The sequence below is a fragment of the Harpia harpyja genome, chromosome 16, assembly GCF_026419915.1.
Source record: "Harpia harpyja isolate bHarHar1 chromosome 16, bHarHar1 primary haplotype, whole genome shotgun sequence".
Classification (NCBI taxonomy): Eukaryota; Metazoa; Chordata; class Aves; order Accipitriformes; family Accipitridae; genus Harpia; species Harpia harpyja.
The window spans coordinates 24,277,847-24,299,060 of record NC_068955.1 but is presented as its reverse complement, the minus strand read 5'-3'; the positions used below and the strand labels follow the sequence as shown (position 1 = coordinate 24,299,060).

The following is a 21,214-nucleotide window of genomic DNA, read 5'->3' as shown; positions in this document are numbered from 1 at the left end:
GCTCTGCTAATCTGCCAGAAAAATTTCTTTCTTTAGCTTCCTCAGAAGTAATAGACAATTATCTGCATTGTATTCAACATGTTCTACTGAGAATAATAATGTGGATATGCAAATCTGTTGTCAGTTAATTAAATATAGTAGTTTTGAAGGATCCATTCTACTCTCACTTCTTGTCATACCTTCTGCAAACGGTGCATGTGAATCTGAAAAGAGCAGATGCTCAGCCTTTCACTTTAAAGCATTTCAAGCTGTAAAATGTGCCACACTACCAAGACGTCTTTCTTCATGTCTGCAGTAATGTCTTCTGTGTGATATACTTTTTTAATAATTTCCAGTGATGTGGAGATTTTATTGCTGTATGTTAAAAACGGGTATGTTGTGTTACCACTGAAGAGTGGCTGCATTTCAGAAGAGAGAAAGTGACCTTCGTGTACGTTGTGGAGTTTGCCAGAATAATTCTGGGGGTAGCTGGAGGAAACTTTTGCATATGATAGATGCTACAAATGGCTGTAATACAGGGAAAGACTTGGAGAGCTGAAAACCCTGCAACTGTCATACAAGGATTTCTAATGTTCTGATAGGGGAATAAATTTTTATTGCCTCAATACTTGAAGAAACGTTGCTGCAGGTGCTGATTTGGCATGAAATGGCCTAACGTTGCTCTCATGCAACCCATCAACACCAGCTCTAAGATAATGATGGTGCAATAAGAATTGGGATAAGGTAGTACATCATATTATTGAGTGTTCATTTTGAATAGTAGCTCATTTTGGTGTGGTTAAATTCAGAGACTATTTTGGTGTAGAAACCATGTGTCATCTACAGGAGCAGCACTTTCTTCTCTGTACATATCTGAAGAATTGTTATTTCCAGCCTTGCTAACTCATTGAAAATAGCAAACCTTGTGCTGTCTGTGACCTGAGAAGAACAAAGATCGCCCACACCTCTTCTCTTAGCCCACCTCCTTCCAAACCAAGGGGCTGGAGGAATTGGGATAGAGGTCCTGTGAGAGAACCTGTGGCTACCTGCCATGCAGGCGTGCATCCTAGATCCCACTGGTCCATAGCAATTCCATGGTGACTGCTTCTCTGATGGCTGAGTGACTCCAGCATCCTCCCTGACATAGATGAAAAGGCACTACAACCCACTGTCAAAATGAAAGCTAGGACTTAATCCCTAACAGTAGAAAACATGTGTAAATGTCAAGCATAACATAGAAGTTTTTAGTCCATATGACATATCCCTCATTTTTCTTCCATTTTTTTCCTGGTTTTGTTTTTGGGGTGGGGCTTTTTTTTTTTGGTTGGGTTTTTTTGGAGACAATGTTGAAAGAGATGATACATTTCTGCTCTGGAGAGAATTGTGCCACAAAATATATTTTTCTCCTCTTCGCGAGCCCTGATTGCATCCATAGCCCTTCTGGCATAGGACTGCGTGGGAGGTCATTGAGAACTTATAAATCACTGTTTTCATGGAGACTGCTTTGGGGATGGGTGTTGCTGTTTGAGTCTTTCTATCTCTGTGCATGTGCTCATCCAGTGTTCCCAGCATCTATTGGAGTAGGCAGCATAACCCTTTTGCAGAGTGTTCAGGAGCAAGGATGTACAAGGGCTGTAAATGACATTCTGGGGGGCAGATATTTGAACCAGCCAGTAAGTGATGCTGATTTCTATCAGTTATTCTCTGTATGAAGTTCGGGGGAATGCCCATGTCTTGCCATTTTGTCGGCATCTCTTATGCAGTAGCATCATATCTACTGAGGGCAATTAGGGGCAATATTCAAATGATGTGCAGTTGGAAGGAAGAAGTAGTGTATTTTCTCTGCATTGGTTCTAGTACAGAGCCGGTGCCTATCTATCCAACGTTACTGTACTTCCATTCCTCAGGGAAAATGTTTGAGTTGTACTTTGTGTTCTTATGGGGTTTACTGGCTCTTCTGCTTTCACATAAATGGTGTTATTTTTGCTATATTCTGTGAATCTGAAAAGTATATATCCATGTATTATAACTGAATACTCAAAACACACCATCCACATGCTTTGTTTACTACCTGATATAGATGATATAGAGCTTTCCCACCCAGGATTTAGGAAGAAGGATTTTGTGACATTAGTGTAACTGTGGTACACTGCTGGGTGTCTTCCTTTACATGTAAATAGACACTAGAGGAAGGAAGTTTTATTGGACAAGCAAGTTGTTTGTATTTGTTCTAAACTTGGCAAATACATGGAGTTATGATGGCTTCTCTCAAGGGAAATAGTGGGAGCATGTGAGAAGATGCTGGTCTTCCAGTCAGCCTAGTTATATCCTGTGGGTAATCTGAGTAATTGCAGCAAGAACCACATCGTTCTCTGCATCTCTGTGAGCCCCAGTTATAAACCCTACCTGAAAGAGCAGATGTTGCCATATCCAGACATTTGGCTTGAACCTCATACTAGGAAGGCTGGTTTCTCCCACCCAATTTGAAGTATGATAGTGGAATTTTAGTAGAAGGCTTCCTGGACATGCCTATGCATATGTCTTGATCAAGCCGTGATAAAACAGATTTGGTGTCAGCAAGTTTCCTTGGAAATATTTGTCATAGCTGCATAACTTATTGCAGTCATAGACTGTTCCTGGAAAAGGAATTGACCAGGCCTTTTAAATGTATCGCTCACTCATTTTTGTACTTTTTGTGCCTAGAGATATTAAGGCAGTTTTACCGTGTAAACTGAATGCTCTATAACCTGCTATTGAAAAGAAAGGTGCACTACTCTGAAACCCCATGATAACAACAGCTACAAATTGAATACAAGGGAGCAAATGTAAGAGGAAAAAAAGCCTTTTTTTCCTAATGATTCAAAGTTTTGATGAAGATCAGTTGTTAGAAGGATCAAGTCCTAAGGACTAAAAGTCCTCATATCTTTATCTGAAGGCTGTGCATGATTATATAGACAACTGCAAATCTTGCCTTCTCCAGTACTTCCCAGCATTATAGAGATGTTCTAGTCAGATGGTGGGAGCTTTACATGCAACCGATGGTGATCACATTCTCACCAATTAAAAAAAACAAAACAGAACAAAAAAACCCCTCCAAAGTGAGGCCAGTTACTTCATAAACATTATCTTCTAATTTATAACTGAAAATGTCAACTATTAATTATATCTCCTCTCTTTCTTAATAGGAAGTACAGTACCAGCAGTGTTTGCCATACCAGCAGCAAACCGACCTGGCTTCACAGGCTATTTTATCCCAACACCACCTACTGCATACAGGAACCAAGCCTGGATGCCCTATGCTGGAGAGAATGAATTACCAGGGCAATGGGCAGACTCAGTAAGCATTCTTGCTTTTCTAACTACATATATTTACTGTGATTTGCAGAGGAGGGGTTTTAAACAATGCTAAGTGATGAGCAAAGAATCTGAGCTAGATAATTCTTCCTTGAATGGTAATAATCTCTAGTAGTGAAAAGTTATGAGAGGGGGCATAGATACTTTAGCTGTCCCTCCCATGAACTGTAAGTAAGGTCTTTTAGAGAGTTAAATAATTCACTAGGTTAGGGGCTGGGACCCATTCAAAGTTGGTGGGTTAGGTACCATTTTTCTTTCCCAAGACAGAGGTTAAATATTTGGACAGGCATATGGCAGGAGTAGGTGACGCTGCCTCTCAGGGTGGCCTTGTGCTGTTTGGAGGCTGGGGAGCATCTTTCCCTCCTGGAGGCTTCTCTCAAGACAGCCCAGCTCCCAAATCCTAGCTCCCGGCTCTGCTGCAGCCCCGCTGTGCAGTGTTTCAAGTCCTCCTGCAGACTGCAGTGACAGATCATAAATTAAATAATTAATTGTACAATCCTAGTCTGGGACAGATGTAATTTTTAGCCCAAAGTATACCTATATTTCAAAGAAATAAAGTTGAGACATCCTAAAATGAATTGCAGTAGTTTATCATGTTTGAAACAATTTCTAAAATTTAGGGGTTTTTTTCCACTAGGAAAAAAAAAGATCGGTTCTGCTGCTTGACCTCACATCTGGTATTTATCCAGAACCAATTCAGCTAAACAAACTGGGAGATGGATTCTATTTCCTTGTGCATATCATCAACAGAATATTTTAGTGAACTGCAGTTGGAGTTTAATAGTTGGCTTTAAGCAGCTAAGCAAGAGACAGCACAGTCATATAAAAGTTCCTGGGAGTGGCTATTTGTTGCCAAATCTTTATTACCGCTCCTGTTGCCTGTGAGGAAAAGAGTTCATTTTGACTGTCAGATGCAAGTCTGAATTTGTAGACTGAACTGTCAAGAAAAAAGAAGTATGTTCACCTGTAAGCTGAGCACATCTGCTGATGTGCCCCTGACACCTGGAGGCTTTTGATGCTGTCGTAGATTCCCTTCCCAGAGCTGCCCTTTAAAGCATGGAAACCCTTTTTCTTTTCATTGTTTTATTTATTTGGTTTGTTGGTTTGGGGGTATTTTTGGTTATTTTTAACCCTACTGACATTTTAAATCCAGGAGGCCTGTTGTGTCTAAGCAATCATTTAAAATGTTTTCTTTAAGAAGAAGAAAAAAAACCCAACCAAAACCCAGGAAAAGTATTTTACCTGTCTTACATTCTTTTTCCTTTTTGTATCCCTACTGCTTGGCTGCAGTCCCATGAAAAAAAAGTTAGATATCACTTGTCAAAAGGGGAGACTGAAAACAAACTGGACAAAAGTGGAACACAAGTCTCCAGCCCCCAGTTCCTTCCTCTGGAAGGAGAAGAGTATAACCCTGTTGTGGGTTTCCCTGTCTTCAGGGAATGAGGTGGGAAGAGCAGTTAGTGCTGGTGGACCGTACACAGAGGAGTGGAGAGATTGTGAGAAGCTGTCTGAAAAATAACTGTGGCAATGTAGAATTCAAAGGAAACAAATAATCCTTTTAACTTCACTTACCTATTACAGAGCTTTAACAACTTCTTGTTACTCAGACTTTCAGCCCTCCTGTGACTTTGCAGAAGAGGAAAAAATGTAAACCCCAAACACTTCACTTTCTACAATGAATTTGCACCTCCCAATGACTGCAAATCTGTCAAGAAATTGTCTTTATTTGAAAATCATTACTGGAGGAACTAGTAATAGTGTTAGCAACATAATACGGTCAGAAAGGCTGAATAAAACTGCAAAAAATAAAGATCTAAAGTAATACTCAAAGTTTGAGTTTCTGGATGTTTTGTCGTTTCTGAGCCTCTAGATTATAGCTCGATCATGGTTCCAAGGTTTTCTTGACAATTAGTAAGAACAGAGGCTTAATATCTATAAGGTGAAAATTGAAATTCTTTACTTTTCATGCATTTCTACTAGCTGGACTGTAAACAAAGGGACATAGGAAACAGGGGATTTGACAACAAAGAATTATCTTATAAGCTCAATTTACTGTAATGTACTATTTTCTCAGTTAAGAGGTAAGTATTCAGGCACTAAGCTTTGTGGGATAAGGGAACTGTATCCGACAAAACATTTGTTTTCCAAATTGCTAGGTGCTGCTTAGTCACAGTAGTAACCTGGTGGCCTCTAGTGGCGTGTTCAAGTGTTGTACTACTAAAATGTTTGTCTTTTGAATAATCTGTTGTAAACTAAACAGATGCAACTGCATTTATTGATCACTTTCATATCATGCCTTCTTCCTATGTTTGTCTCATCACAGCATACTGAACGTGTTTGACGGTCTCTTCATCGATTGATGGATATCCAAGATTGTATAGAGCATGTGTAAATCCTAGTGGTCAGGTTTTCATAGGTTCTTAGATGCCTGAAGTGGCAAAACTTTCAAAAGCAAGGGTTTGTTAAACTCCCACAGGGCCAGAGCCAAAATGGGATTTAAGCAAAATTCCAAAGCTGTCATTCTGAAGTCCATGCTGAGGTCCCATGTTCCCCAGAAGGTATAAAAAATTGGCCGATGTTTCAGATCTTGACGTTTCAGTCTGCTTGCAGACACCTAAAATTCTGAAATTCTGCTTCTGGCATACCCACCAAAGCCTTAGCCCTGGTGGGTGAAGCAGCTTACACCTCAGCCTGACTGAAATCCAAAAATTAGCTGAGACGTCTGCCTGGCCACCTGTATTATATGCTTATATAAAACCTTAACATATTTGGAAAGTAAAAATGTGTTTTTCCCATTTAAAGCAGAAAGAATTACAAAATTAACTTTTTAGTGATTGATCATTGTGGAAACTTATCAGTTAACTTATAAGTGTAGTATTCTGAGTACAGTGTACGTAAGTGTAGTTTTCTGAGTCACACAAAAAACCATCACTGAACTTTCTGAACATTCCTTACTTGCTTGTCATTGGCATGGACTATAATGATCAGCTGGTAAGCTTTTTCTCAAGGAGAAATTATCTTGTCCTAGTAATAGGTTATGGGTTGCCTTCTGTAACAACATAAAGGCTTCTTCAAAATGAAGGACTGTAGATTCCTGTTTTAGAGATTTTTGCAAAATGTAAACAAATACTATTTTTATTTGATGCATTAGGAACTTCTGAGGACTATAAAGACTGGTATCGTGGTTCACGGCTTTGTGAAGGAAACTTAATATCTCACAGTAACTAAAGGGCCTACGTTGTTATTTTAGTTTTGGCCAGTGTAACGTGGGGCTGAAATCAGTGAATTTACAACAGAGTAAAATCGTGAATCCCCCATGTAATTCTGTTAAATGTGGCCAGAAATCCTGATACTTCTGGGAGTTCAGTGTTGAGTTTCCAGGTTGGCATACCTGAGCTTATCCCTGTTGTCTGGATCTAGTGAGTTTTTGTTAGGAACAGTAAGTCCAGAGACTTGGCTGACTTGCATTAGACAGTGGCTGCAAATCAGCAAACTCTACTTTTCTGTTCTAGGCTTTTTGGTGTCCTGAAACATAGTGGTGCCACCTACTTAAAACTGAAATGTTTAGGAGGGATAGTAAGCAGAGGAGACACTTTCAGAAAAGCCTCTCCCTTTGACTTTTCTAGTGATGATAAATTAGGACATGCAATGTTTGCCCTTCTAGGTGTTTTTGCTGCCACAGTCTGGGGAGTTGAGTAACCCATACATTGACATACGTGTATAAATGGCACATGCCAAGATAGACACTTGTAAACAGACGCTTAGGAGCATGAGGTTTACGTTCTCTTCATATAGTCCTATCTGTTACATCTTATTCTGCCCTGGGGAGGTTTGTGTTACCTGGCAGGTGACACTACGGATCAGTTGTTCTGTATAATTTTGTATAATTACAATGCTCTACAGGTACCACTACCTGGATACATCGAGGCTTATCCACGGCCCCGCTACCAACATAATTCTCCTTCACGACTTCCTCGCCAATACAGCCAGCAAGCAAGCATGCATCCCAGCCTGGAACAAGCTCCTTTGCCGTCCACCGCAGCTTCTCAGCAGAGCCTGACGGAAAATGACCCATCTGATGCTCCGCTCACCAACATTTCTACAGCTGCCCTCGTAAAGGCAATAAGGGAAGAAGTTGCTAAACTGGCCAAGAAGCAAACAGATATGTTTGAGTTCCAGGTCTAATATCTTTTGTGCACAGTATTTGTATCATGCAACCTGGGGTAGCCAAGAAGGTGACTCCTTTAATTTTCAGTTACAAACTTGCTGTGAATTGTGCCAAAGTGATGGCATTTTTCTCTGTCTGAAAAGTCAACGCTATGAAATGACTTAAAGTAGAGCAACAGGTCTCTGAAGATACATAATTCTGCTTGCCAGCTAAGGAAACGCTGCCAGGTAAATGTTTAATATGGATAAGACTGATCATACGCAACTGTCACTTAGCTCTCGTGTTATGACCCATTGTCACTAGAGATGCTGCTGAACATGTCTGTGCCACACGATGTTTCATTTGCGGGTCCAAAGGCAGAGCTGCTGAAAATAACTTCTGCATGTCAAAACTTTGATTAAGGAAGAAAATACAGTAGAACACAGTTAGCTAAAGGCCACGGTAGGTGTGGTGGTGGCCATGTTAATTGTTTGCTGCAGGACATTGTATAAGGGATGCTGATTTCAGCAATGCGGAGTCATTCAGCCTTTTCATTCTAGAGACTGTATTCAAACCAAAAGAATTTGAGATGAGTAAGTAATGCAAATAAATGTCCTGTAAATAGCCCCAATTCTCCTCATCCTATTAACAGTACAAAGAAGTGAAAGAAGAGAAGACTGTGAAGAAGGTGAATGATATTTTGATAATTGGTGGCTGCCTTGTCCCTCAATGCCACTGATGAGTTATAGAGGAGATTTTTTTTGGTGTGAGAGAATACAATGCACGAAGAGCCAACAAAGGGTATTGGTGCTAGAAGCTTCCAGGAGAAATGAAAAAAGGTTATTCGTGTTTGCTCTATATTCAGGCTTTTCGCTCTGAATGCATGTGAAGCTGGTGAACCTGAGACCTCTGAGCAAGTCTTTCCAACCTGGAATAATGAATACACCTGCTTGGACAAGAAAACCTCTGTTTAACACAGTGCTTTTTTCTCTTTCTTAAACAATGATACCTACTAAAGTGATGCCAGAAAGTGCTACCTGAAGCTGCAGTTGATTTTGATTACACTGGAACGGTGAATGCAAACCTAGGAAGTTCTGAATGTAGAGGACCTGAGTATTATATTAACATGTAAATAAGTAAACAATTACATGGATTAACAAAAATACTAATGTTCTGTGAAAAAGAGAGCATTTCCAGAAATTATGCTGACTTTTCTTTGTGCGAGATAAAGGTCACTAATTGTTAAACTACATTGTTGTATGAATCCAATCCCAAAAGAAAAACAAACCAGTTCAATGGGACAGTAGTTCATCTTTTGCAGTTGTACAGACTAGTCAGAGATCATGAACAATTGTTTTCTGTTCCTTCAGCAATTAGCTTCGGGAACTGAAGTTGTTGCAAAATTTGTTGTGTTGGGCATGTTCGATGGACTGGAGTTAAAGGTAATGTCCTTCATTTCAGTAAGCTGTTTAGTTATCCTCAATTGCTTATGCTGTTTTGTCTGATCATTTCATTTCCCCGAGTTTCTTTGGTCTTTACTGAGGTGAGAAAGGGAACTTGGTTTAGCTTTTTGGCCATCAGTAAAATGAGAGGAGGAGAGAGGAGACTAGAATAGGGGATAGAAGAAGAAATTGATGAAGCACAAACTTTGAAAGCAGAGCTATTTTTTCCCCAAATAATTATATTATAAACCCTGACTGAGATTGTGATAGTTAGCCTAGAATATACAGATATCTTCTGCTCCAATACCTTAAATATTGCAGAAGCTTTTGGAATGCTAGCTAATCTTTCAACAAATGTGAAATTTCATTTTTATTATTTAAAAATCAGATATAAATAAAATGTATTTTTGTAATTTCTATGTATATATGTGCTGTATATTTATACAAGTGACTAGTCTGCTGTAGTCAGAAAATTTCCATAAACCAAGTGCAAAAAAGAAAAAGAAAAAAAAAACCTAGTAATTTTAATGATCAATATAAACACACTATGTCTGGAGGACACAAATATACATTTGGGTGACTTGGACACCAAACAACCAAAGAAACTCAATCTTTCATATAAATATAAGTCTAGTAAAGACAGACTGCTGTCTCAGTTACCTGTCAGCTAAATAATACTGATCTTATCAGTGCAATACAATACATCCAAATTGTGTTGAATTAATAGCTGCCTAAGAATATCACACTTTAAAATAACAACTTAAAAATACTGGGCCAAACCCAGCATGCCATAAAAAGACTAGTTCTGGTTGGCTTCAGTGGGAACATCACTCACTGAGAGCAAGGCTGAGTTTCTCTATTAGGATTCGTCTATTCGTGCAAGCTTCACAAGAATCCCTTAAACAATATTCTGCTTATTTTTCAGTCATTTAAATCACTGTAGCATAAGTGCAGACACAGTTGAAGAGTGGCTTACGTTTATTTAGCCTAAGATGGTTCATAACTAGCTTAACCTAGCTTGGTAAGTGAAATCTACACTAAATCGTGTCAACCACATTTTGCATCAGCTTTATTACCTCAGTTTTTGAATGATTCTTCTATTTAGCCCAGTGAAATTTTGGAAGTAGGTAGGCCCTTCTATGCAATGGGAGTGAAATGTGCTGTGAAATAAATTTCTGTATCTTAGACTCCAGTCTTGCAGAGTTATCCTAAAGCTGCAGGTATGGAAGCAGCAGCAATCACATGGATGGGAGTGTGAAGCCACATAGCTGGGAAGGGTAATGTTACGACATGTTCCCAAAAGAGTCACGGGAGGTAGGACATACCAGATTTAAACAGCATCTTTGGGACACTTAGCTCTTTTTGTAAATCTGTACCTGTTCTTAAATTTAGGCAATTTAGTAGTTCTATTGAAAAATGTGTGAGGGTAAAGCCTCATATATCTTACATGATGAAGCATATATCTTGCCATACTGGAAATTTAGAAGTTTGGAAATTATGTAGATGTACAGGGTTTGAATGCCTACATGCAAGCAAAATGAACAAATAGAAAAATCCCCAATAAAAACATTTAAATAGCCTTCTAGAAAGAAAAAAACATTTCAGTAAAGTTAAACAAAGTACTCTTCGTACTGCTGAGGAAGACCTGTTAGTCTTTCAAAATTAATTTTGTTTGGTATTGTATCAATGACGTGCAGTCTATTGAATATTCCCTGAACCATCACTCTGAAACCATTGTGGTGCACTTTATTCACAAAGACATCTTACATTCTTCATTCATAATGGCTTTTTATCCTGTTTGTAATATGTTTCTGTATTATTTTTTTTTAAGTACAAAGTAAGATATCAAGACACTAAGGACATTCCTGGGAAAGAAAAATCATGCTGTAATATTTATACTGTCTGAGCACAAAGCAATGATAAAGTGAAAATATAGTGTACAAATAATTTGTAATATAATAAACATTTTGTATGACTACAATTACAATATAGTTTTTCAATACTGATTTCAAAGAAGAAAGTATACCTGTTTAAAGTTACAACCTCATTAGAATATATTCATGCCATTTTTACTGATAAAAACTTAGTCATTAAGGTTTTTCTACTAAATGCCCCAATTTTCTTTAAAATAATGTTAAATGTTTAGGTGAAAAAACTGTTTTCTGTGTACAAAAATGTTGATGTTCTCACCACTGACTACTGTTTGTCTTCAGATTTGTAAATCATCAGTAGAAACATCTGCAAATGAAACGCACGTAAAATTACTTCTTGGTATGTGTGTTATGACTACTTTCAGTAGGTATACTATGTGTGACATTTATTAACATCAGTAGAACAGTAACTTTATGAGGATAAGAGGGTAATCTTTGAGAGTTGTTTTTTGAGAAAAACATATTATCTGGATTTGAGAGAAGCTCTAGCACTCAGTCTAGAAATATGAATAATACTTGTATGTAGTAATATTATGGGTAGAACTTGATAGAAGTGCATGTAAATCCTATATATATAGAAATGGGGAAATTATCATAAGTAATGATCATTTCTTTTTCAGACTAACTTTGAAAAGGTGAGACGTAAGAAATGTAAGATAATGTAAGATAAAAATGTGAAGCAGGTAGAAAAAGCAGCATTGGATTGAGTGGCAGAACTGTCTAGTTTAAGGGATGATACATACAAAGCTAACTCCAGTTTTCATTATATTTCGAGATGTCTGTTGAAGAATTAATTACATTTTAATGTACTGCGTTTAGTCCTGCATTGCAAATATAAGAGCTAACTGCCAGCTTCCAAAAGTCTGAAGGAGATTTGAAAGCAGCAAGTATTCTGAGCTAGCAGAAGTCACTTCATTTTGCTGACTTTGTTCATCCTCTACACATCTGAGCAGGTCTGAGTACTGTGTCCAAGGATGCCGTAAATCGGTTATGGTCCTGACCTTGCATTTCTAGCACATAAACAAATCTCAGTGGCTTCCCATACCTCACTGACATGAGATGAGATAGGAAGAGAACAAGTGTGAGGTAATATGAAGGATATTAACAGGTCAGGAGTACCTTAACAGTCTGGAAGCCATGGATCTTCTGTTGCATATTAACTCATACCTAGTAGAAAATGGTTGTGTTTGGCAGCTGTTCTCAGCAAGCTACATTCATTTCATTATCAGTGACCGTATGTATAAATTAAGACTCAGTCCTATCACAAGAGAGTGTACCGATTCATGCTTCCACTGATTTGTTTAAGCCATGTGCATTCTCTGTGCAGCTCCACGAGTGGCATAATTAAGACAAGCGGTTTCTGGTTACTCAAAGTAATCTCTTGTCATACAACTTGGTGTTTTATTACATCTTATATATATTTTACTACATCGCTAGGAGGGTGAAAAAGACAGACACGATCATACAGTATGTTAGTATATTAATAGCATCAGCCTTTTTTTAAAGGCTTTGGGCAAAAGGGCAAGTTTGGTCTGCTAAGCTCAGGACTGCTCACTAGTCAGAGGGCGTGCAGGGCAAGAGCCCGTCCTGCTCAGTATGCTGCTGTGGCTGGTGGAGCACATCTCTCCTCTCGCCACTTACTGCCCCTCCAGAGGAGGGTACAAGCACACAGCTGTTTTAAGACAGACGTCATTTTGAAAATAAGTATATGGGGTAAATAACATCTACCTAGTTCTCTGTGTTCACTCCAGATGCATTACTGGTCTGCTAAGCAATTTTTACAAAGCAGTGTGTGTTCAAAGAGAAATTAATTAGCTCGAGCTTGTTTAATGTAATGTTATTTAGACATAGCACTTTAGACTTTTAACAGTGCTATATGGCATCAGTATGTCAAGCGGTAACTTAACACTTCCTGTGCTAGACTTTCTTTTCATGGGTTAATTTTTTGGCCATAACTCCAGGATTGAGTAAGATTTTTTTAATTATTTTTTTTTGCTTATCAAAATACTTCAAAGTTAATTTTTTCCATTTTAAAGGGTAGGCATGCAAAATGAGGATAAGCATACTCTTTTAGAATACTTTTTTTGAACTCTTGCCTTTCTCTTGTAAATAAATAATGCAAAACTTGACTTGTGGAAATGAGATTTATATAGGTCAGTAAATGAATTGCGTACTGACTTGCTCTATAAAAGAAAGTTTCAAGATGGCCAAGTCACAAAGGCAAACCTCGTCAATACCGCAGAATCTCTATTGAGAATAACTGCATTGCACGTCCTTGACTAAAAATGTTTTGCCATCCCCAATGAGTGAAAAGCAGTCAGAAAACCACACATCTTGCGATTCCTGTTATTTGGGAAAAATTTTGCTTGGGCTGTGTACAAGACATGGGAGATGAGACAGGGATTTTGATAGGGTGCTGAGGTGGATAAACTATCCTGTGTAACACGTTTGCCTTTTGGGTGGCCCTGAATACCAACAGGCATAAAAACTACACCAAAGTGGTGTGTCAGAAAGGTGGTTTAGGTCCCAATTTTTAAAACTGTTGAGATGCCCCCAAATCATATAATATTTCATGTTTTTTAAAATCAGCTTCAGACCATATTCCTATTGAAAATCCTAGGAGTATGGTATCATAATCATATATATATATACACACACACACACACACACACGTATGTCCAAAAATATTTTTTGAAAACTAGTTCTTCGATCCGTCCATTTGTCCCCATCCATTTCATGTTCCTTCTTAAGGTGTACAGAGGCAGTAATGAAGTGTTAGTTCCCAGAGTTCTTCTGTTATGAAGCTCATGAAAGATGAGAAATGGGTTTTAAATAGTTAGGTTGTCAAATGTATAGCAGATGTCTCGAAAATAATTACAAATACCATGAAGAGGTGTTCCAGGAATTTGATTTTTTTGCATTTGTTAAAAATAATTGTTGTTTTAAGAAGTGCCTGACTTTTCATAAATTCCCATGCTCAATTCATTCCCAAGGAGTAGCTTGAAACTATATTACATTCTGTAAATAATTTTGTAACTTTATAAATACATATTTACATACTAGGCAATAATGGGTCCAAAGGATTGTAAATCATACAGAAAGTTGATTCCACTGAGTACAATATGTAGAGAGGAGGTGAATTTTTCTTCCAAAGTATGTCCCTCTTCATTGCAGCTCAATGCATTTCTATGCTTTGTAAACCAGTGTCTGAACACCGTAACACACACTGGCATCAGCTAAAATATCGTATATCTGGCAAGGAGCATTGACTTTTGCAGCCTCCAGTGGGACTTTGTAAAGAGTGCCTGTGTATATGATTAATTTTTTAAACTATTAAACAAGAAATTTGTGGGTCCTTAACTCTGGCTTTTTGCAAGGAATCAGTGGCTTTTAGGTCCTGCATCACCAGCAAACGTAACCAATAGATACCTTGAGATGTGATGCAGCAGAAGAAGAATACAGCAGCCTATGCCAGGGATTCACCAGGATCTAAAAAGCCAAGTGACCGTAGTAGAATAGGTGATAAAACTTCTATTTCAGCAGTGGATGGACACTAAGTAATTATGAATTGATTACTATGGCAGGTCAAAGAGTCTTGAAGTTAACTGCCTGGAATCAATTTTATGTATTTAGTTGGCTTTTGACTTCTTCATTTGTTAAAGCAGTGCAAAAATAGCAACATTAAACAGCATATTCTATTTCAGAGTTATGACCATGGGAGATCTGAATGTAAGTAAACTTGAGCTTCATTCTTCGTCCTTGCCTTTCTTTACTACTTTCAGCACTGCAAGTAGGAAAAAAAAAACCCCAAACAACACTTTACCCTCTGCCAAATTAATTTTAATATTTCTTTCTATGACAGAGAGACTGGGAAAGCTTTTTTCATTTCATGTTGTTGTTGGGTTCTTCAAACTCCATTCAAGGTCATATTGGATAGAAAAAATGACAGTGAAGCCAAAAATTTTGGAAAATAAGATAGAACCCATCTTACTGAGGCTTGAATTTTGGTTTAGGATTTAGCAACCCAGCAGAAACAGCTCAGACCCGACAAAGGGTCTGTTCAGGGCAGTTCTTTGAGTCTCATTAGAAAGGACATGTGTACAGCGCAGATATTGCTATGTTCTTTGACTTTTTATTTTCATTTAATGTCTTTCTTGCCAGTGCTGTGCATTCTGAATTTGACTTTATATTGGTGTACACAAAGAGGTGCACTCTTTAGCTCGCTGATATACTGCTGGTGTGATAGAAGTAGTAACCAACATACGTGATATAATTTTTAATTAGCTATGGCACTGTTCTTTGGCCCTTGTTCTGCTTTGTGATACTTACAGATGTCATATTAGTATTAAGGCAAAACATGAATACAGGTAATGTCTTCCACTGAAGTTATTGGCAAACCACCTGCTCACTTCAAGGAGAGCAGGACTGATCCAGTATTCTCTCAGTGAATTAGCCATCACAAGTGTCTTAAAATTGTGCAAAGAGAGGAAGGATGCTGTCTGGTTATGGGTAGCTGGAAATTAGGAGATTGGAGGTCAGTTGACCCTTCTTCAGAATTTCGGATTGGTTGTGGGCAAGACGCTTAATCTGACTATGCCTCAGTGTCCCTGTCCGTAAAGCAGGGTGAAGAAGACTGCCTCTCCTCACACCCCTGGTGAGAGGCTGAACTAACCGATAACGTTAGAAACACTGAAACCCTGGAGTGCAAGTGGTTACTTTAGTATGAAGCACTATTGATTATTTCATAGAGCTTGGTAATTGTTCAAGACTATAAATTACCTGTTCCTCTAGTAGCATTTAAATATACATGAATTTACAAGAAAAAACCCCACCTCCTGATACTATTTCAGGATGTTCTAGGAAGCCTTTCCACTAACAGCTTCTACACTTTTATACAGAGATGTTACATCAATAAATTGTCTCACTTCCCATGCAACAGATCTCACTTCCTGATGAAATGAACTTTTCTTACATCTTTGAATTATGGAAAGGACTAGCTCTGCATGATTACAAATATCCATATCATCTTTGTTGTTCACAGCTTGATTCAACTAAACTGTAATGGCTGTGTCTGTGAAAATTGCTCAAAATTTATAAGTGTTTCAGCTATAAATGGGAAAATTAGTTTTCTGAAGCCACTTAAGAGCTGCAAAACTGAGAGTGATTTGTAAAGCCAAGTCTAGGGATTAAACTGAAAGAGGAAGAAAATAATTAATTAAAATTTTATACTATGCAATCAGAAGGGAAATCTCCAAGAACTTATTCCTTTTGCAATTACAAATGTAAAACCATACCAATGGTAGAATTTTACATATCACTGAAAAGGAGGCATTTAAAATGTTCTGGGTCATTACCAAATGGCTGTGTTTTTACTCTGGTGATTCTAGAAATGAAGCTTACAAGTAAATAGAATAGTTTCTTTCATGTTAGTGGCTATAGCTTAGTTGAAGTTGTACATGTTTTTCTTGGCAATTTTGCACATTAAATAAAATATGTCTTAAAATCGATGTTGCTACTTATTGGTTATTCCTGCTGTGTCCTTTCGATTAGATCAGCTGCTTTAAAGCATAAGCATGTTTTTCCCTTGGTGCTGCCAGGCTCCTGGGTTCTGTAGGGGTCCCGCTGCTCATGCTCTCAAGGCAGAGCCTGGCAGAAGACAGGGAAGGAGTTTTAAGAACTCCACAAGTTAAAACCAGGTATTTCAGCAGGGGCGTTCCCTCTGAAGAAAGGTTTTTGCTTACCTTATGGAGGTGAGCCGGACAGTAACCAGCAAGCCCGTGGGTTCTGAGGACATCTTGTGATCCTGTCTTTCCTTTGTGAATTTTTGTTCTCACCTTAATATCCTCTATGCCTTCCCCTATTATTCAGTCACTGTGGTTTTTATTGGTATTTACTCAGGCCTAAGTTTCCTGCTGTCAGTCTGAAGTGACATTAAAAGGAAAAAGGAAAATGCAGGTATGTGCTTTTGACAGTACTGCTTTTGTGTAATTTGTGATGCAGGAAATTTGGAATAAAAAGTTCATTTTACTACAAGGAACACATCTAACCCCTTCCTCCCTCTCTTTGTAGTTTCAGAGAAAAAAAGAGGCAGGAAAGGATCTTACCACAATAGAGGATAAATTAACTTCCTAGTGTACATATCACTACTAAAGTTCTGGACAGATGGTATATTTAAGATACAGTTATATATATATATATATATATGTTGTAACTGTGAGTGCTTAAATTGCCTCAAGGGGTTGTTCTGACTTCTCTCAAGATATAGCAAAATCTCAGCCTACTTTGCAAATGTATGTTTTTAGTGTGTAACATTAAACAACTGACTAGTGTTATTAGTAATTATATATTTCCTTAGAAAGGCCAAATGCACCACTTATCGACTGCTTTCTGATTAGCACCTCTTATGGCACCTCTCTGATTCAGTATCTAGATGTCAGTGATCTTAAGAAACACTGCCTCCCAAACAAACAAAAGAGGACAAGTTTCCTAGAGTTAAGTGCTGCTCTTGATTTTCCCAACTTTATGTTGAGATATTAGCTCTGAATTTTCAGGACAGGTGAATCTATCATACAGCATTCACTGCTGAAAACAGAAAAATCATTTTATGAGAGCTTAGTGCTTTTGGATTTCCTCTGTAATCTGTCCCTGAGCTAATTAAGGCAGCTTTATTTGAAGATTAATTTACATTCTAATGATCCATTGTAATAAGGCTGAATATCTATTTGGAGAATTTTGATGTAGCAAACTCTAAAATAAAGCAATCTGAAATTTGATGGACCCAACTGTTTGGTATAAAATACTTTAAAGCTTAAATGCATTCTTGTTTTCAAATGGCTTTGTATCTATTTCTTCCCCACCATAAAGCAGCCAAGGCCGCTTCAGGTTTCAGAACTGAAAGACCTGAGGGCACTCCTTGGGGAGCACATGAGTATCACTGTAGGTGTAGACAGGGCTCTTTCAGCAAGACAGCTGTCATTGCTCAGCCCTCACGTTGGCTGAGAAGATGTGACATTGCTTTTTGAGAAGCCTATGTTAAGATTTGGGAAAGGGAGCAACCTACTGACGTTTTGAGATCTCTGCCCGTGTATCAAAATCATAGCCTAATGCTTCTTTCTTGAATGCAGTGGGGATACATTTGCTGAGTCACAGGGCAGGTATATGAAAGAGATCTGAGCTGTGCCAGAATCTAAATATCAAGTTTAGCCTTCCCTAAGCTGTCTAAGAGAACAGAAACAATTAAAAAAAATGACACATGCTCTGTGAATAAAAAAACTGCAGTAAGAATGCTCATTCTATTTTGTTCAAGATATGTTTAGTTTTTACAAAGGAAACAATAAATAGATCAGTTTTCAGATGAACCCATAAGCCTACAGACGCAAGAGGAAATTACTGTAAGTAAAAAGGTCAGGTGGAAACAGAGAAGAAAAATAAAGGTAAATAAAGTGTTCATGGACAAACGAGAATCAACATACGTGCCGTTATGTTTAACTGGTTGTTTGTCCAGGCTATTAATACAAGTTTATTACTCTCTCACCAAATTCATGCACATCAATGGGTTAGTATTTCCAACTGAAAGTACAATCAGTGATTCTTTCCTGGCAGAAATATTTCATTGTATGTCCCATGTTTCCCCTACAGTCTCTAAGTTACTTTTGTAGGTGCTACTTTACACACAGAAGGCCAAATCGGCTTTCCAGTGAAGATAGCCACCATCCTTTAATGATCTTCTTGGAATGCCGAGATGCTTCAGTGAAAGGGCTTTGACCAAAGCATCCTGATAGCAGAGTGCCGTGGCTGACGCTGGCCAAGGGAAACCATTCTGCCTTGTTCTGGCATGTGAACCAAATTATTTTTTTTCAGTAGATGTGCGTCCCCAGGCAACTTAAATTGAGATTACATATTAACTGAAGTTATTCCTTGCATTATTACCTGGTAATTAAACAAGAAGTGTTGCTTTAACATAAAGGCCATATGACAAAGTGAACAACAGATGGAAAAAGATTTAAACTGCATGCTGGGAAAAGTAGCTCTGTTTAAGCCAAGAAAACCTGAGTGAATAATGGCTGATGAGAGCTGGACGCCAAGTGGAAGAGTTGGTAAAAGGTATGGGGAAGTAACAGTTAGGAAGCAGGGACCATATGTAATGGAAATCCTTGTAGGCCCTTGCAATAACCATGGAAAACTTAGAGTGGTTTTGGAGTGAAATTATTCTGGAGATTTGGGAAAATGAAGATCGTTCCTCTGCTACCTAACTTGATTTAAAAGCTCTTACTTCTGCACAAAGCCTTTGAAGGCCTCTGTATATTGGCCCTTTTTGTCCTGTCTGAGTTTGTCTTCTGGTATTTATTTTCGGCACTAATACAGTTCCCATTGTCATAGTAATTAATAATTTCAGTATCTGTTCATGGGTTTAGCCTCAAAACTCTCAGAGACTTTTTATCCTCATTCTGCAAGGGAGCTGTAAAACACTGAAGCCCAGCTTTCCAAGGTATTTCGGTAATAATTTGGTTCTTTAGGCACCTAGATCTACCTTTTGTATATTTACTGCCTCAGCCTCCAAGACGTGGTTGGAAAGAGAGATAAATCATCGGTCGTTACGTGAGCATTTCCCGACCAGGTGTAAAAATACCAAAGCCCACTTTGGAAGTTACTTGTGGTGTGCTGTCTGGAGTAAAATAGCTTAAAAGATGCCGACTAGTGAAACGGAACTGTTTAGCCAGAAGCACAGTGTCGTTAATTAGGCTCTAAAGAGCTAAGCAGCAATTAAATGGTGCCAAGGTGGGCTTAAAGAGTGGATTTAAGCCAGCTGAAGAGGGAGGGTGTTTATATTGGAGGGAACGATGGATTTGGAGCGTGAAAGGGGAAGCTCGTGGCAGCTGCTATTGACCCGCGCACGCCTGACCCGGCGGGCGGGCGGCCGTCGGGGCGCCGGGCGCACCAGGAGGCCGCAGGGGCCGCGACCAGCCTCCTCCGGGCCCTCCACCACCTCCTCTCTGCCCCAGAGGCCCGGGAGCCCCATTTCAGCTCTGGCCGGGGCCGTGTCGCAGGCGTCCCTGCGAGGGGGCCTCTAGGTTTAGGGCCGCCTTGGTGAGACCCTCCGTGGGTCCGTGTCACGCGTAGTCTTGTCGCCAGTCCTGACCCTGGGCTTCCCGCACGGGCTCGGGGCCTGGTCCCTCACCTTGCCCTGCCTGAGGCACACTGGAGTGTTGGACAAAACCTGGCCTTACCACCCGCCACCCAGCCCTGCTCAGGCTTTGCTTCGTTAAAAAGCATATTGATTAGCAGATGAAACCGTGAATCGCCATGTTGGTGGAGGCGCCCGGCTGACAGTGGCAATTGCGGATGGTAAGATTCTGTTTAAGATCTCCTAGCTGCTCTGATAAAATGTGGTTATTATAGTTTGCTGATTGACAAATGGGAGTTATCAGCTAGATTTTTTTTTAATATAAACTCTGTGTAGGGTAGATCAACATCTGGCTGGAAAGATTAAGATAGTAAACCAGTAAATGCGGTAATAAGCAGTGACAGGAGATAAAATTTTGATACAGTATTGTGTTAAAGTGCTTCACAGTCAAGCAACTTGACCACAGTTTAAAAAAAAAAAAAAAGATTAAAATATTACTCTCTTTAAAAAAAAAGCTGCTTGCCAAAATATGATAGCTTCAGGGTTGGTAACTTTATTATTTCATGCTGCCACCTACTGCTCTTGAATTAGAACAGGAAAAAGTAATTGGTGTCTTTTTATCAGTCTGATGAGCTTATTTACTACTTTGTTAGGTTATTCTCGATGCTATATATGGCATTACTTTTTTAATGGCAGATGTTCTCCAGATCTTCAATCTGTCATTGCTGCCTCTGTCCACTTTTTCTCAGGAAAGGACATGCGTTCCAAACATACAGGTGTTGTCACTCCAAAAACTGCCACAGGCTTTAGCCTAAGTGCTATTAGTCCTAAAATAATAGTAAAATGTTAGCTGAAAGTCAATGTTATACAACTATTCTGTTAAAAACTAACTCAAGCCATAACTTCTGTAATTTCACTAAAGACAATAGAATACACTGTGATTGTTCGTAACAAAGATTTTTTTTATGCTGAAGTGAAAGTCGTTTTCGAAAGTTTGCTTAGAAGCATAGGACTTCTGACCATATCCATTTACTTTCAGTTGCACTTACTTAATGTACTTAGAAGTAAAACAAAACCACTCCCGTATTTTGTATTGGAATTACTGTGTTTCCCTGCTACATCTATCTTGAACATCATCAATGGACTGCTAGGAATCCGGACATCAGCAGTGTTAATTTCTTAGTGTTTTTGAAGAAAATATTATCCATCCTGTTTGCCTATAGTAATCGGAGAAAAA

General features: G+C 38.7%; 1 protein-coding gene across 4 annotated transcripts in view; it reads left to right on the top strand.

The window, feature by feature from the left end:
* The window catches only part of KIAA1549L (KIAA1549 like), a 139,399-nt gene extending 128,496 nt beyond the window's left edge, over positions 1–10,903 (top strand). For all 4 annotated transcript variants that reach the window (XM_052811419.1, XM_052811417.1, XM_052811418.1 and 1 more), the window contains exons 20-21: positions 3,165–3,316; positions 7,237–10,903. In XM_052811419.1, coding sequence (XP_052667379.1) covers positions 3,165–3,316; positions 7,237–7,518 — 434 coding nt within the window. In that variant the 3' untranslated portion in view covers positions 7,519–10,903. The remainder of the gene's footprint in view (positions 1–3,164; positions 3,317–7,236) is intronic.
* The last annotated feature ends 10,311 nt before the right edge of the window (positions 10,904–21,214 follow it).